A 16,945-nucleotide genomic window follows, 5' to 3' on the forward strand; every position below is an offset into this window, starting at 1 on the left:
AGCATTCACAGTCTGAGAACATTTATGATCTTTCATCTACAGTTAGACAATTACATAGGCACAGGGATAAGACAAACTTTTTTTTTCCCCTCCACCATTTCACTCCAAAGCTATAGCTGTGACTTTGTGTTTACTATAATTCCCATTTTTGCAACTTTGAGGTTACACTGCTGAAGTTTTTTATGACTGCACTTCAGAGTTACACAAAAGCAAAAGTGATGCAGAAGGTAGTAGCAGGCTTGTTAACTGCTGTCTGTGAATGCTGACCTGCACTGGGCAGCCGTTAGTCTTCATAGGAAGTTGCTCTTGACCTAAAAACCTCAAGCTGTTTGGCTGGCACTCCTCTGAAGAATTATTTTTTGACATATTGCCACACCCGTGGTTGGTGAAGTTGCTTGAACTGTCAGGCCCTGAGCCTGTAAAGGGAGAGAACTGTTGGCAGGACCTTCTCTATCAAAGGGTCCTTGCTTCCACCCTGTCCATACTCTGACCTCTGGGACCCAGGGATTTGAGAAGGAAGGATGTTTGAGACGTGATACCGGTGTATGAATAATGGCTGGGTGTGACTTTTGCCTGCACTAAATTCTGATTTTTCCAGCGTTGATTTGAGAGGAAGCTGCTTCCATTTCTCTCTTTTGGTCTACATGGCTCACCTACTTGTTGCCATTTGAAAGAGAAAGGGCTAGTTTAAGCTGGTAATCTAGTCTTTCTTCATAATTAGTAGAGAGGAAGACTGATGGTGGTTAGTCCACCTGTTGTCAACATTTATTGTAAGATCAGATGGATGTTCAAGGTAGGTGAGATGAATTGTTATCTATCCCTCAGTCACTTGACTGTAGAGGGAGCCTTGGTAACAAACTTAGCCTACATACCTATTGGTTAGAGAGCTAAAACTAAGTGAAGTGACTCTCACCTCTCACATCTCGGTACTCGTCTTTATGTCAAAGGAAAGGCATGAAGAGTTTAGGACTACTACTAATACTGGATTTGTATATGGATTTTTACATAAAAGCATACTTGTTGATTTTTTTCCAATAAGCAGGCCTGATTTAAACCCTTTCTTTCCATCCTTGCAGCCTCTCCCTTTAAACCACCTCGAAATCTGAGAACTTCTGATTCTACTATGTCAAGTTTTCGAGTAACCTGGGAGCCAGCCCCAGGGCGAGTGAAGGGGTACAAAGTAACTTTCCACCCTACTGAAGAAGATGGGAGTCTTGGAGAATTAATAGTGGGGCCATATGACAGCACAGTGGTATTGGAGGAGCTTAGGTATGGATAATAATTAATGTGGATTTTTTGTTGTTGTTGTAATTTTAAATAGCTTTAGCTTAGGGTTTTTGTTTAATCATGATCTGGGAATGAAACACCTGGCAAAATCTACTGTAAGTAAGAAAGTAATTTTGTCGATAAGCTGTGAGGATCTTGTTATGCAGTTGCTGAAAGACACCTGGCAGGGCTCTTTCTGAGATTATTCATTCACATCGCTTGTGATATTCTCACAGGAACTGAAGGAGGCAAAGTTGTGAGCAGAGGCTGTGTTCTGCATTTTGCATATGAGAAAGCTAATGGGATACTGAATAAAGCTGGGATTTCTAAAGTTTCCTCCCAAAAGTTCCTTACCTCATGTTTGTTAATAAAAGCTTACTTTAGTTCTTGATTCATTTTCTCAGAGGCCTGGATTTATAAAGTAGGCTTCAGACCATAACCAAATCTGTTATGCAAATATAATAATTATGTTAAAAATAGGATCATGAAAAGTCATAGAATCATAGAATGGTTTGGGTTGAAAGGGACCTTAAAAATCATCTAGTTCCAACCCCCTGCCATGGGCAGGGACACCTCCCACCAGACCAGGTTGCTCTAAGCCCCATCCAGCCTGGCCTTGAACACTCCCAGGGATGAGGCATCCAGAGCTTCCCTGGGCAACCTGCTCCAGTGCCTCACCACCCTCACCGTGAAAAATTTCTCCCTAATTTCTGATCTAAGTCTACCCTCTTTCAGCTTTAAGCCATTGCCCCTTGTTCTATCACTACATGCCCTTGTAAAAGGTCTCTCTTCAGCTTCCTTGTAGGCCCCCGTGTGGTACTGGAAGGCTGCTATAAGGTGTCCTTGGAGCCTTCTCTTCTCCAGGCTGAACAACCCCAGCTCTCAGCCTGTCTTCATAGAACAGATGCTCCATCCCTCTGATCATCTTTGTGGCCCTCCTCTGGACTTGCTCCAACAGGTCCATGTCCTTCTTATGTTGGAGGCTCCAGAACTCCATGTAGTACTCCAGGTGGGGTCTTTATGACAGCTCATCAAAATCTGTGTTAGAGGGGGACAAACCTGCTGGCCATGCTTCTTTTGACACAGCCCAGGATATGGTTGGCTTTGTGGCTGCAAGCACACGTTGCTGGCTCATATTCAGTTCTTCGCCCACCAGTACCCCCAAGTCCTCCTCTGGGCTGGTGTCAGTCCATTCACCGCCCAGCCTGTATCTGTGCTTGGGATTGCCCCGATCCACGTGCAGGACCTTGCACTTGGCCTGGTTGGACTTCATGAGGTTTGCACAGGGCCACCCTGTCAAGGTCCCCCTGGATGGCATCCTTTCCCTCCAGCTTCTTGACCACATCACACAGCTTGGTGTTGGCGGCAAACTGGCTGTGGGTGCGCTCAGTCCCACTGTCCACGCTGCCAACAAAGATGCTAAACAGCACCCGTCCCAGTACAACCCCTGAGCAGCGCCACTTGTCTGCCTTGGACACTGAGACATGGACCACAACTCTTTTGAGTGTGACCATCCAGCCAATTCCTTATCCACCAAGTGGTCCATCCATGTCTGTTCAGTTTAGAGACAGGGATGTTGTGTGGAACAATGTCAAATGCTTTGCACAAGACCAGGTAGATGACATTGGTTGCCCTTTCCGCATCCATCAATGCTGTAACCCCATCATAGGTGTCCACCAGATTTGTCAGGCACAATTTCCCCTTAGTGAAGCCATGTTGGCTGTCACCAATCACCTCCTTATTTTCCAGGTGCCTTAGCATGAAGCATCTGCTCCATGATCTTGCTGGGCATGCAGGTGAGACTGACTGGCCTGTCACTCTGCAGGTCTTCCTTTTTAAAAATGGGAGTTATGTTTCCCCTTTTCCAGTCAGTGGGAACTTCACTGGATTGGCACGACTCCACAAATATGTCTAGTAGCTTAGCCACTTAATCTGCTAGTTCCATCAAGACCCGCAGATGTATCTCATCAAGTCCCATGGACTTGTGCACTTTTAAGTTCCTTAGATGGTCTCAAACCCAGTCATCTCATGCAGTGGGCAGTTCTTCATTCTCTCAGTCCCTGCCTTTACCTTCTGCAACTTGGGCAGTGTGGCTGGAGCACTTGCTGGTGAAGGCTGAGGTAAAAAAGTTGTTGAGTACCTCAGTCTTCTGCATGTCTGGGTAGCCAGGTCTCCTGTTTCCTTCTGGAGAGGGCCCAAATTTTCCCTAGTCTCCCTTTCCTTGCTGACGTACCTATAGAAGCTTTTCTTGTTGCCCTTGATGTCCCCGGCTAGATTTAATTCTGTCAGGGCTTTACCTTTTCTTACTGAGAATTGCTCAAACAATTTCTCTGTATTCCTCCCAGGCTACCTGTCCTTGCTTCCACCCCCTGTAGGCCTCCTTTGTGTTTGAGTTTGTCCAGGAGCTCTTTGTTCATCCATGCAGCAGTCCTTCTAGTGTGGTGTTTTTTGGGGTTTTTTTGTTTTTTTTATTTGCCCCCTGACTTAAAATTTGTTGGGATACATTGCTCTTGAGGTTTGGGTCTTAAATTACTTGAATGAAGGCTATACATTTTACGTATAGAATCTAGAATCAGCTTTTAAATTATCAAAACTTTGCTGTCTTGTGGAAGAGCTATTCTTTGGGCTTCAAGTTTTAGCACCTTCTTTTCCATGGGGGATTGTTTTCCTGTGAGAATTTCATAAGTGAAGTGTCAGCATTGAGTAGCCAAATTACTTCAGTTACGGTACATTTGTTTATTTTACATTTGTTATTGCAGGGCAGGAACTACCTATAAGGTAAATGTTTTTGGAATGTTTGAAGGAGGAGAGAGCAGCCCCCTGGTTGGACAAGAGATGACCACACTTTCAGATACGACTTCGGAGCCATTTTTATCTAGAGGTAAACATGGTTGAATTGAAGAAAAGGCAGTCTTTTTGGATAAAAAAAAGACCAAATATTTGCCAGTGTTTTCTTGCCATTTTTCTGATAAATGTGCGTAAATATTTATTTACAGGATTCAGTATACTCCCTACCCTGATGACATAACCCCTAGTCTGAAATGACCACTCAGTGTGCCCCAGTCCATGGTTCTAGTCCTTTGCACCCTTTAGATGATCTTACAGAGATGATAACTCAGGAAACCCATGTTTTGCTGATTACTCAAAGCCATCTGCATTGCATTTTCAAGCTATCCACATCTGTGTTAAATCACATAAGGTCAAATTCTTGAACAGAGATCATGGCTCATCTACAGGGGTGTTCACAGGAGTAGAACAAGGAATTTTAAGCAGGTCTTTAGCCCTTTGCTTGCCCTTATATGATGACTTTTCCTTTTAAGACTAAGATGACATAATGAACAAAGATCTGATAGTTGGGAATCTCCCAGTGTTATTGTGTATTATTTAAGTTTATATTCAACATAACCAGTATTTAGGTTGTTGGTGTTTGGTTGTTGGGTTTTTTTTACTATAGAAGGAGGAGATTTAGTTCAGAAATGCAGTTGCTGAGTGCTCTCCAGTATCTGGGAGTTTCTCCCTCTGTAGCTAAACCTTCCAGTCAAAGTTTCTAGAATGTTATGATACCTGATCCCTTTGTATGGTTAACGGGCCTTTGCATGCTAATATTGTGCCCACCATACTCTCAATTAGTATTGGATGAAGAGGGTTTCAGGGCTCAATTCTCCTTCATGGAAAGTGTAAATAAGCAGGTCTTTGCTTCGTAATAGCCAAGTATACACTTAGATGTAAAAGCTTTTCTACTCTGTCCTTTCAAGGCTTGCAAAACTATCACAGAGAATTTGGTGAGAAGAAAGAAACCAACAGCAAAGGCTTTTCAGAATTAAATAAAGAAAAAAGGTTTCTGACAGTTGACTATATTCTTTTCGCTTAACCTCTTTCATGCCTTGTGTCCACACTGGGCTGTGTAAAAAATACTCACCTTGTGTAACTTTATTGGCAACATTTTAGAAACTTCTTAATTAATTGCTATCCAACTGCATCTACTACAAGAGGGTAAAACTGAGAAAAACTACATAACAGACCATCAGTGACATTAGAGTAAAGGTGTAATAAGAAGTCTGGCAGAAAAATAATTGCACCAAGTGGTTTGTTATTTTTTATTATGGCAGCTGTCATTTCTGTCTTCAGTGCTATATTATTTAAGCTAACCAGTTTTACAAATGCATGGATTTAAGTAATGGTTAATGTGAAGAATAAATTTTATATCTGGGACTGTAAATGTAATAGTTCATTATTTATTAATAGGGGGAAAAAAATCACCCTAGGTCTGGTGCCTTTGCTAGAATTTTCCATGTGGGGACCTATGGTAGTTGGAAGAAAGATAAAAGTCAAAATAGTTTAACTTTTATATTGTACATGAAGCTAACTTTAATTTCCATATTAAAGTTATGCATGCAATTTTTTGAACTAACATGGTTTTACTTAAAACCTACTCCCAACTGATTTTATTGTCCTGACTAAAGACTAGATCTATATTTTCTATGCAGAAGAAGATCATGCTTTTAACTCCCAGGTACAAGGAATAGTTATATTCATGAGTCTACAGTGTTGGATCAATTATGTGGAACATAAATGAAATCACAATATCTTTCAACTGTGATGAGTGTGGCTGATTTTTCTCAATGGGATTTCTTCCATATAAAGACCAGAAGCTCTGATGGCAGGAAGCCAGAAAATTTGCAGCTGGTAACACAATCTACAGGAAAAGAGAGAGAGCAAGGATATATTTTTTTTTTCCAAAATGGCTGTGGATAAAATCATTGTGTCTTTCTGTTTTGTGTAAATATTTTGTGACTTTCCTTGTGATGAAAACAATATGATGAGTATTCTGTAATTTGTAAACTGAAGATATATGAAATAACTTCCTACCTTTTCAGAACATTGCAGCTTTATATAAATGTTTGTTCTTGCCCCCTCTCTATCTCTTCACCTGTGTTCATGTTTGTGTATCTTCTCTAAATTGTGTTCTTTCTTTCCTGTATGTGCAAACTTCTATACCACTTGTATTACTATGTCCTTTTCCCCTCAAAATTCAGAAATGCTATTTATTTGAAAGTGGTTGTAATATATACTATTAACTCTACTATTACATAGTTGAAAATTAAGCAGTAGTTTAGCTATCTGTGACAGACTAAACCACTGTAAATCTGGATAATCTGATAATGCTCGCTGCTATGTCAGTGGTTAGTTTAGTAATCTTTTGCAAAACCTCTGAAATCAAGTTATCAACCAAAGACCAAACCAGATTATGACATAACAATAGAGAAGAGCACTGGCCTTGACATTTGTGAAGCCTTATTTATAAAACGAAACATACATGAAGAAATTTATACAGCTTTTGCCATGGAACCAGTGACTAGTGTGAATAACGTTCACAAATAGGTCATACTTGACAGCATGCCAGTGAATAAAACTAGAGTTATTTTGGAAGCTAACTCATGGCATATGTCATATAAAAGGATAGGGAAAGAAAACGATCATGCTAAGGCTGTATGTTTCTGGTTGAAAGCTATCATGCTAAGTTTTTATTTTTCTGGTTGACATGGCAGGTTTAGAATGTAGAACCAGAGCAGAAGCTGATATCGTGCTGCTGGTAGATGGCTCATGGAGTATCGGGCGGCCAAATTTTAAAACTATCAGGAACTTCATTGCCCGTATTGTTGAAGTTTTTGATATTGGTCCTGACAAAGTACAGATTGGTAAGTCCTCATATGTCGGAGGGAAAATGAGGAGTAACTGCCACACAGCCACATAATAACTGGGTAATGATGGCCTTTCTTCCAGGTCTTGCACAGTATAGTGGAGATCCCAGGACAGAATGGAATCTCAATGCTTACCAAACCAAACAGAGTTTGTTAGAGGCTGTAGCTAACTTACCATACAAAGGAGGGAATACTCTAACAGGTATGTTACACTTCCAGGATTTTCGTTAAGCTCCAATAAGAATAATTCGAGTAACTGACCACAGTACTGTTCGATGAGCGCAAATTTGTCCATGATGGAAGTGCCTTACAATTCAATTCAGTCTGGGAAGAGAACAGGCATATAAAGTCAGTGGAAGTCTGGAGAAATGTGATGGAGAAGAACTTGAGAGATTAAAAGCTTGTGTTGCTGTTGGGCTTATAAGAAGAAAAGGCACTTCCACGTGAGGGTTGGGATGAAGATGAGGTGAGGACCCAGAAGGGAGGCTAGAGGAGATCAGATAGGAGGGTGATGCATAAAAGGTAAGAGGTAAGAGACTTTGAGAGGGCTGCAACAGTATCAGTTGCTGATAATTCTAGATGATGGGCTGCAACTTGATTCTGAGTGCTTCCAGAAGGAAGTAAATTGTGGAATGATGTTGTCAGAGTGAAATTATTGGGATGAAATGCTCTCTTTTACCATGACTACTATATGGAAATATTATGTAGTGATGGTTACCTTCTTTGTATCATGCTAGGAATGGCCTTGGATTTCATCTTAAAAAACAACTTCAAACAAGATGTAGGCTTAAGACCCAGAGCTCGCAAAATTGGTGTTCTCATCACTGATGGAAAATCACAAGATGATGTAGTCACCCCTTCAAGAAGACTCAGAGATGAGGGAGTGGAACTTTATGCAATTGGTAAGTATTATATGAAGAGGTGGCCTGCACCATCCCCCTTTTGCCCATCTGCTAAATGCCCAGAGAAGTGGCCACATACATAAACACCTAAAAAGGTATTCAAAGAATGGGTTTAGGGACTTAAATTCATGGCGTTATGTTTCATGGCCATAATTTCTAATAAGTTTTGTTTTCATGTCTTCTTTGTAAGGTATTAAAAATGCAGATGAAAATGAACTGAAGCAGATTGCAACGGATCCAGATGACATCCATGCTTACAATGTTGCAGATTTCTCCTTCTTGTCTAGCATTGTTGATGATGTTACCACAAATCTGTGTAACAGTGTGAAAGGTCCAGGTACGTCACATTTTCAGACCAATTCATCCTTTTTCCATTTATGTGCTTGCAGTGCTAATTCCTTTTTATTACTTATTGGGAACACTGTGTAGCCCTGGGCTGTTTTTTCAGCTGCTGGTGTGAGGAAGTTATGCAGACCACCTGGACTACCCTGCAGGGGTTCTTCCTTTCCTTTCAACAATGACTGTGTTATACCTAACGCAGCATGACATGGCTGGAAGTGCCTTCTTTTCTTCCAGACTCAGGAAGGATGTTACTCAGTGTGTCACCTTTTTGCTCACTGTGGCAGGTTCTTTGACGATACTCACCCAATAAGGAAAATTTCAACAGCCCGGCTCTTTTCAAGTATTAATGTCTGACGGTCCAAAAGCAAAGCTGAGCATGGAAAAACAGTAATGTTAGCTGGTGGTTCTACAGTGAAACACTGGTTTTGAAGGTGGAGTAGGAATGATAGGGACCTTGTTTGTTCTTGAGGGTATGATGGTGAGCTATCTCTTCACACAGTTTTAAGAATTCCTGAGGAAATAGAAACATGAGCGAGCACATAAAGTGGTTTTCCCTGCCCCCTCAAGCAATTTTTTTGTGCCTCATGTTTTATTTCTGATGATATAAGATAAATTAATAATTTTTAAATTTGCTTCCACTTGTAGGTGATTTGCCACCTCCCTCTAACCTTGTTATTTCGGAAGTGACACCTCGTTCTTTCAGACTGAGATGGAGTCCACCTCCTGAGAGTGTTGACAGATACAGAGTTGAATATTATCCTACCTCTGGTGGTAGCCCTCAACAGGTTAGTACCATATGTTCATCTCTGACATTGTCCATAATAACCTTGGACTTCCACATCACAGTAATATAATTCTGAAGTTTGTTCTGGGTATGGTATAACAGTAAATGAAAAAAAGCTCCCAAGGTCAAGAATATCATGCCTCAGTAAATGATACACAAAATTACGAAAATTAGGAGCATAAAGATGACTTTAGCGGTTTTAGTATCATGAATCCAGGAGTAAAATGTATTTCTGAAAAACCAGTTGACTTGTGTTTCTAGTAATTCCTTTCTGTCCATATTCCATTGTCATTTATTGGTTTAAATAAGTCTGTAGCAGAAATTTTCTGAGCATACTCATGGGTAGGCTCAATGTCCTTTTAGTACATTTTCTTGACAATAGAAAAAAAGGCAGTGGGTGATACAGGTTGTGAGGTAGTACTTAGATTAACATTGTATGATGGTACTTTGAATCTGTGCAGAAGCATAACCTCCAAACTGTTTAATGCACAGGGTCAAACTCATCTTGTGGTTATTTTCTACACAGAGAGCCAGCAACTGGCAACTCTTGATTCCAGGCAATCTGAATTGCTCATTATTCACTTCAACCACACAGAATAATATTTAGGAGAATGAAGTTAGGCATCTCTGTGTACCTAACTCTGAACTTCCCACCTCTGAATGTGGCTTTTAAATCTTAACTCAGATTTGACTCATGGAGAATTTAGTCTTAGTAAATCATAAAATCAGGATTTGGTCTTTGATTAAGGTTAGAGCAGTCATTCCAGTTCACACTGACTTTACAGCTTGACTCTTTGCTGGCATTTCTGTTCTGCAAGGTGGTGCTAATGCCATGTGCTGCAACCATCTAGACTATCTTGGGTGTTTAAAACTTTTTTGTAAAGTGGTAACATACATCCCTGGCACTTTCTTTATGTTGCTGAGTAATATAAAAGTATAAACTATGTGTGAAAGCAGGATGCACAGTGAGTACTGCTAGATATATCCAGCTCTATTGAGAACAATTGCCCCTCTAAGGTTTCCCTACAGGTTGCTTTGCAAAAATAATGGTATACTGTCAGACAAAATACATAGAAGATTAAGACCATACCTATTTTTAGTTCCATACCATTGATTTTTGAAGGCTTTCATAAGGAATGATTTTTTTTTTTTCTTAGAGATAAGATTACAAATGCATTTGTTGTACAGTGGCTAACATTGCTTCTTTTTTATGTAGTTTTATGTAAGTAGGATGGAAACAACAACAGTTCTGAAAGATCTGAAACCTGAAACAGAGTACGTTGTTAACGTGTTTTCTGTGGTAGAAGATGAAAGCAGTGAACCTCTAATCGGCAGGGAAACAACTTGTAAGTTAGAAATGGAACTTGAATAACATATTAACAGCCAGTTTGGCATCTGGGAAACTGTCCAGTAGAACTTTTAGCACTATGAGTTTTCTTCTTAGAAGAAGCAAAATTTTTAATTTGAATGACCAAATTGTGTTGTGTTACAGTGGTTGTTCAGATCTTGGCCAGGAAACTTTAGCAAAGTGAAACTGCAGTGTAGTAAAAAACGTTTGTTCCAGCTTTTTTCCAGGCTTATAAAGCATGACTGTACAAGACTAGAACAACAGACATGAATTACAAGACAGAGTTTATAAATTCCTGAAATCTGGTCATATACAAATGTGTACTCCTTCATTTTTCTACTATGTAATTAATTCTTGCTACTAGCAGCCAGAATACTATAGAAAATCGTTCTAATTTTATAAGATCAACAAAAAGCAATTCAACACAATTGTGTCACTTCTATGAGACATAACTGTGTTTCTATTATTAGCTGTCTACATGATTGATTTTAGATCTATTTATGCTGAATGCAACACAGACTTTGCTGCCTCTTTAAGAATATTGAACGTTAGTTGTTCATTGCAGTTCTTTGATTGTTTTGGATTAGGCTTGGTATAAACCCTTAAAGTATGCATATGGTGTTTATGAAATCTATGGCAGCTTTTGATGTTTATTTAATAATTTCAGAAATATAGAAAACAAGAAGAAAGTACAAAAAAATCCTTTTACAGATCCAAAACTAGTCATGTTGTTTCGTATTGGAGCATTCATGTGAGTTAGTGTTGCTTTTTAGATTATTCAAGTGTTCCAATGCAGACTTGCAAGATAGTTTTAGCTATGTGCATAGCAAATCTTCAGCACATTCAGTATATGATAACCTTTATCTCATTCTTAAACTAAGCACCACTTAAAATACCACTACTTGCAGATCACCTTTCTACTACCTATAATTTACCCTAAATACCTATGTGCAGTATTCTCAGTGATACTTTCCTGTGATGTAAAATATGAAAGGTGAAGAAGGTGAAGGAAATAAATTAATATATATTTTCTATTTGAAAGTGCCAATCTCTTCAGTTAGAAACTTGAATGTTTATGACATTGGATCAACTTCCATGCGAGTAAGATGGGAACCTCTCAATGGAGCTACTGGTTATTTGTTAACGTATGAACCTGTGAACGCCACAGTCCCAACCACAGAGAAAGAAGTAAGAGAATTTGTCTTTATTTCCTGTATGTACCAAAAATAAATTAAGAAAAACTGATAGATTTCCTTGATCTATCATAATAGTCAAAAGAGATTGCATGTAGTTCTTGAAGTGCAGTGAACTTACAGGGATATTGTATACAATGACATCAGTCAGGAAGCTGTAAATATACTCTCAAACTCACAAACAAAATTCCCTTGAAGTGAAATCATTGCTTGCTTTTCTGCCATTGCTTTCTTCAGTTTTTAAACATGGTGTGTTATTTTTCATGTGCAGATGCGTGTTGGACCATCAGTGAATGAGGTGCAGCTGGTAGATCTCATCCCCAACACTGAGTACACTTTAACAGCTTACGTATTGTTTGGTGATATCACCAGTGACCCACTAACCACCCAGGAAGTGACATGTATGGACACCTTGATTTTTGCTTTGTTATTCTTTCAGCAATATTTAATTTTAGTTTTATTTAATGTAGAAATTTTTATATATAGTTTTGTTTAGAAGACCATCTTTTCCATGTCTTACGCATTTTATAATACTCATACATTTCTAAAAGATCTTAAAGGTAATTTCATTGAAAAGGGACCAACTATTAAAAGGGAACATGAGATTTTCCCTTGAACAATGAAGGAAGTTGGCTTGACAATCTTGGGGTTATAGTGTTTTTAAAAGGTTTCAATTTTGCTTGCATTAACTTAGAAACCTTATTCCTGAATTCAGACATTCTCTTAGGTATAGAAAATGCTAAGGGAACATGTCATATCAAGAAAAAAAATTGAACTGATCATGGCTTCCTTTTTCATACTGTTCCTTAAACACTTCCTACTGGCAGAGGCATGTTTCTGGGCTTGATGCACACAGTATGGTTATTCATATGTTCTTAAAAAATGTTAAACCCTTAACCATACATGAAAAGTGGCTGTTGTCACCAAAAGTTATGCTCTTAAGCCCTGATACCTCTAGAAGTATTGTGCTTGTAATTTACAAAGGTGAAGCTACCATAATTTGTAACTATTATGCTCATTGCTGGGACAGTAAGCTCCTAAACTGTCTCATATAATTGCCAGAGTAATGAACTTCCCAGAAAGTTATTGCCTCCATTTCATTGAAATGCATGGAAAGAATTTAGTTCCTTCTGTGAGAGGCCTATACTTCTGCCATGAATAGCATTTTAACTTACTACTGTCATTATTTTTACAGTACCTTTGCCTGGACCCAGAGGCTTAACAATTCAGGATGTTACTCACAGCAGCATGAATGTCCTTTGGGATCCTGCCCCAGGGAAAGTTCGAAAATACATCTTAAGATACAAAATAGCTGATGAAGTTGATGTAAAGGAGGTAAATGACAGGAGCGTTTTTGAAAGTACTGGAAGACAGTTTTATTTTGGGGAGCTAGGTTACTAAATAGTAGTAAAAGAAGTACTATAAACCACCCTTGAGAATAAAGAGCATCAGTTCATGGTGGTTGCAAGGCAGTGATTTCCTGGAAACTGAATAAGTATGAGGTAGATTTCTTTGAGTACTCCCCTCTTCCTTCTCCTCCAGAGAGGAAAAAATCCTCAAACTGATGAGGTTTTTCCTGTGCTTTGATAAACAGCCATTTCTACTCTCTGCTTAAGTGTTGCCAAGCTCTAAGAACAGCTTACAATTGGAAGGAGAGGATTGTATGTCAGCCCCTTTGCCTGCTGTCAGAATATGTGTGAGCTTTGTTGGAGATATCTTTTGAGTCATGTGCAAGCGTTCCATAATTGCACTGCTAAGCACGAATCAGCTCTTGGAGAATTAAATGTGTTTTTTAAGGGAATGAGAATTTTCTAGAGACACAGTCTGCATCCTCATTTCCAAAAGAAAGAACCAGTGAAAGATCCACAAGTAGTACCAGTATTGGAGACAATATGCTTTGCAAGGGAGTTGGTAGGTAACACTCAATTCAGATGGAAATTTAGGGCTAAATGGCAAAATTAAATGCAGAACAGTTTTCTGGGTTTTCTGTTTTCTTTGTGGTGTTTTTTTTTTTTTTTTTTTTTTTTTTTTTAGCACAGGAATTTCTGCCATTTAATCAAATGCAGAGTCAGAACTTAAAATTCTGAAGTCATTATTTTTATTATATTTCATTATTTTTATTATTAGGTTGAAATCGACAGACTCAAAACCAGCACTACTCTCTCTGACCTTTCCTCCCAAACACTGTATAATGTAAAAGTTGTTGCTGTATATGATGAAGGGGAATCCCTACCGATAAATGCAGAAGCTGTTACTCGTAAGTTTTCCTAATATTCCTTCTTGGGTTTATTTTTGCCTTATGTTCTATGTAAGTTGTGTGTTTTGCAATATGTTACTGAGTTTAGGTGGAACTGTAATTTAACCTATCTGAGAAATATTTTACATGCGTTTGTAGCATTATTTGCAATACAATAAGCCCTGGGAATCTTCAATGAGTTCCGTGTCTTACTGCAGTAAATACTGAGCTTCAAATCTGCAGAGGTAATAGTCCAGCAACTGAAGCAAAATTAGTTCTATTTGGAGGCTGAAGGAGGAGTATAGGGGTAGAATTAGTAAGGAAATGTGAGGGCAGAGGAAAGGTTTAGGAAGTCTATGCAGAAACTTAAGAAAGTAAGAAGCTGGGGCATATGCTAGAGGATTATAGAGACATGATCTTGCTTCTGATCCAATAAAGTTTTTCTACCATGGAATACTAAGCCAGTGAGTGATCTCAACAAAGAGAGGCAAGGAAATGGTGTTGCACAAATGGTAAAAGCTGATCTCCATGCAAGAGAAGTGACAGACCGAAAGGAGAAAACTGATATCAGGGAAGCCCTCATCCTGATCTAGGCTTATGATTTAAGAAAACAGCTAATCAGAAGGGCTAGAATAGAAATTAGTTTGTTACCTTATCACTGCCCCTCACTTGGGGGGGGGGGGGGGGGGAGGAGGGGGCAGGGGAAGGGAAAAAATGCACATGCTGCCTCTTTTTTCTTCTGAATTTTTCATTTAGTAGCCTGGATTTTTTAGTAGCTAGAGTTTTTTTCCCTTGCTTTTGTGTTATGCTTTTCTTCTACAGCTGTGGTTTTGTGTGAATGTGTGTGTAAGGAAAAAGATGAAAGCTCTGCCAAAGAAATTATTTTTAGTTTCATTCTCTGGTTTTACCTATTTACGCATTTCTTCCCTGTGGCTATAATATTTTGCCTCCTTAACCTACAGTTAACCTCTGTGAATTCTTTCTAAATAAGTGGTTTAATGCAGTTGTGACTTATTTGGCTTATGTAAAGAATTTTAAAATCTGGAAGAAGCTCATGTAGGAGCTTGACCTCTGTGTGTGTGTGAGTTCGTAATCACTTCTTTCAACTCGAAAATGTAAAAGCTAGGACTTCAGTTGTTGTAAGTAGATGTGTAATTTGTGACCTCTACTGAGGTCAGTAGAACTATGTCTGTTTTATCAAGTGATGACCTAGTGATGTGACCTTATGAAGGACAATTTGGTTAGTGTAGGTGGGCTGGATTATATACAGCATTTTATTGCAGTTATTAGAAGTAGTGAGAGAGGAATCTGCTACATAATCTTCTAAATTCTTTGTCTGAGTAATTCCTTGGTTTAACTGTATTTATTTCATAGTTACATTTGGTGGAATACTTTTCCTTTTCTCATAATAGAACCTGTGCCAGCACCAGTCAATCTCAGAATCACAGATGTAACCACGAATAGTTTCAGAGGAACTTGGGATCATGGAGCTCCAGATGTCTCCCTATATAGAATAACTTGGGGACCCTATGGAAGATCAGAAAAACAGGAGGTAAGAATAGACAGTCACCTTAAGATTTTGAGGGCAGTCTCTCAAAGGGTATATTTTAAAAATCAGTAATTAATAAATGGCCTATAACTTCCAAGCCCTCTTGTTGTGGTCAATGGAAATTCAGTGAGAAGGTGTAGAACACATAGTAACAGCCACTTGTAGCACTGTTAATGTGTAAAATGTTACTCTGTTACATCCCACTCTGTTTTGCTTTGTTTGTTTTGGTTTTATTTTTTTTTAACCCTTTTTTTTTTTTTTTAAATTTCTCCACAAGACTATCTTAAATGGGGATGAGAATAGTTTGGTCTTTGAAAATTTGAACCCAGATACATTATATGATGTCTCAGTTACTGCCATCTATCCTGATGAATCAGAAAGTGATGACCTCATCGGCAGTGAACGAACATGTAAGTAAATAAAGGGTTTCTGCATGTTGTTATTCATAGTTATTAAACCAGAAGGGATACACATCCAAGAATTCCTAAAACTATTTCTATTTTTTTCTAGTACCCTTGGTACCTATCACCACGCAAGGTAAGAATCTGAATTTCCAGGTACAGTATTATGAAAGAAAACTCATAACTACCTTTTTCTAAACTATGAGGAACTTTGACATTAAAAAGATGAGATCATTTAATAAATATTATTGTGTATTTGGAAGAAAAATAAGCACTAGATTACCACATTTACTATTTTACAAACATTACAGTTTATGTTGTCTTGTACTATAATACATTCTGCTCTTGGTCAGGCATTCATGCAGCCCTAAAAGTATGAATGAAGTGTTTGTCCCTGCTTTTTGCTTGAATTCTGTATTTATTCTTTTCTTCATCACATTTCTCAGCCCCAAAGAGTGGCCCACGAAACCTTCAGGTGTACAATGCAACTTCACACAGTTTGACTGTGAAGTGGGATCCTGCCAGTGGCCGAGTGCAGAGATACAGGATCATTTACCAGCCTATCAGTGGGGATGGCCCTGAACAGTCGGTAACTAATTTTGAAGTGCTATAGTTATTCATCTTTAAATGATACGTCTGAAAAGTAATCCAGTAGGATAATTTATTTCCAAAGCACAACAGTGTGTGGTTTTCATCACAGGTCATCACAACAGATGACCTTTTAGGCGAAGTTTTTTATTTATAGTGAAGAAGTATATATTCCACCTTTTTCTTCCTCCCCTTTCAAATCCAAGATAGAATGCTCGTTATGGAGCAAAAATAACTTTGGATACTGCCTGTTTTCTTGAAAAACACATAGTCTATAGATATAACAAGAATAAAGTTAAAATGTGTTGTGGAACAAGTTAATCACCATATGAGACTACAAGTCACAGATATATACTTCTCACAGCAATCAGTAATATGAATTACTGTGACTAACTTCCACAGTCTAGTTTTGCATCGTTTTCATAGTGTGGTTTGTGTGCTGTCAGAGGGACTTTGCTATGGAACATATTGTGGACAGTTGAGGCTGTCTCTTACCATGCTAGGGACAGAATAACTGTCCAGAAGTGGCAGTTGCAAAAGCCAATCTCTGCAAAACATATGCTAGGGAAGTGTTTAAGGTGTTTGAGTGTCTTTTAATATGATTGAGCAGCTGTAATGATAGGGATAGCCAGCA

General features: G+C 38.7%; 1 protein-coding gene across 1 annotated transcript in view; it reads left to right on the forward strand.

Annotated features, from left to right (window-relative positions):
* COL12A1 (collagen type XII alpha 1 chain) overlaps positions 1 to 16,945 on the forward strand; it is a 106,444-nt gene that overhangs the window by 38,175 nt on the left and 51,324 nt on the right. The window contains 16 exon segments of the mRNA XM_055713887.1: positions 1,077 to 1,269; positions 4,026 to 4,147; positions 6,816 to 6,965; positions 7,051 to 7,170; positions 7,706 to 7,870; positions 8,061 to 8,207; positions 8,858 to 8,997; positions 10,213 to 10,342; positions 11,387 to 11,532; positions 11,809 to 11,938; positions 12,733 to 12,872; positions 13,665 to 13,794; positions 15,186 to 15,325; positions 15,600 to 15,732; positions 15,833 to 15,859; positions 16,170 to 16,312. Coding sequence (XP_055569862.1) covers positions 1,077 to 1,269; positions 4,026 to 4,147; positions 6,816 to 6,965; positions 7,051 to 7,170; positions 7,706 to 7,870; positions 8,061 to 8,207; positions 8,858 to 8,997; positions 10,213 to 10,342; positions 11,387 to 11,532; positions 11,809 to 11,938; positions 12,733 to 12,872; positions 13,665 to 13,794; positions 15,186 to 15,325; positions 15,600 to 15,732; positions 15,833 to 15,859; positions 16,170 to 16,312 — 2,156 coding nt within the window.

This window comes from Falco cherrug, chromosome 6, assembly GCF_023634085.1.
Source record: "Falco cherrug isolate bFalChe1 chromosome 6, bFalChe1.pri, whole genome shotgun sequence".
NCBI classification, from domain to species: Eukaryota; Metazoa; Chordata; class Aves; order Falconiformes; family Falconidae; genus Falco; species Falco cherrug.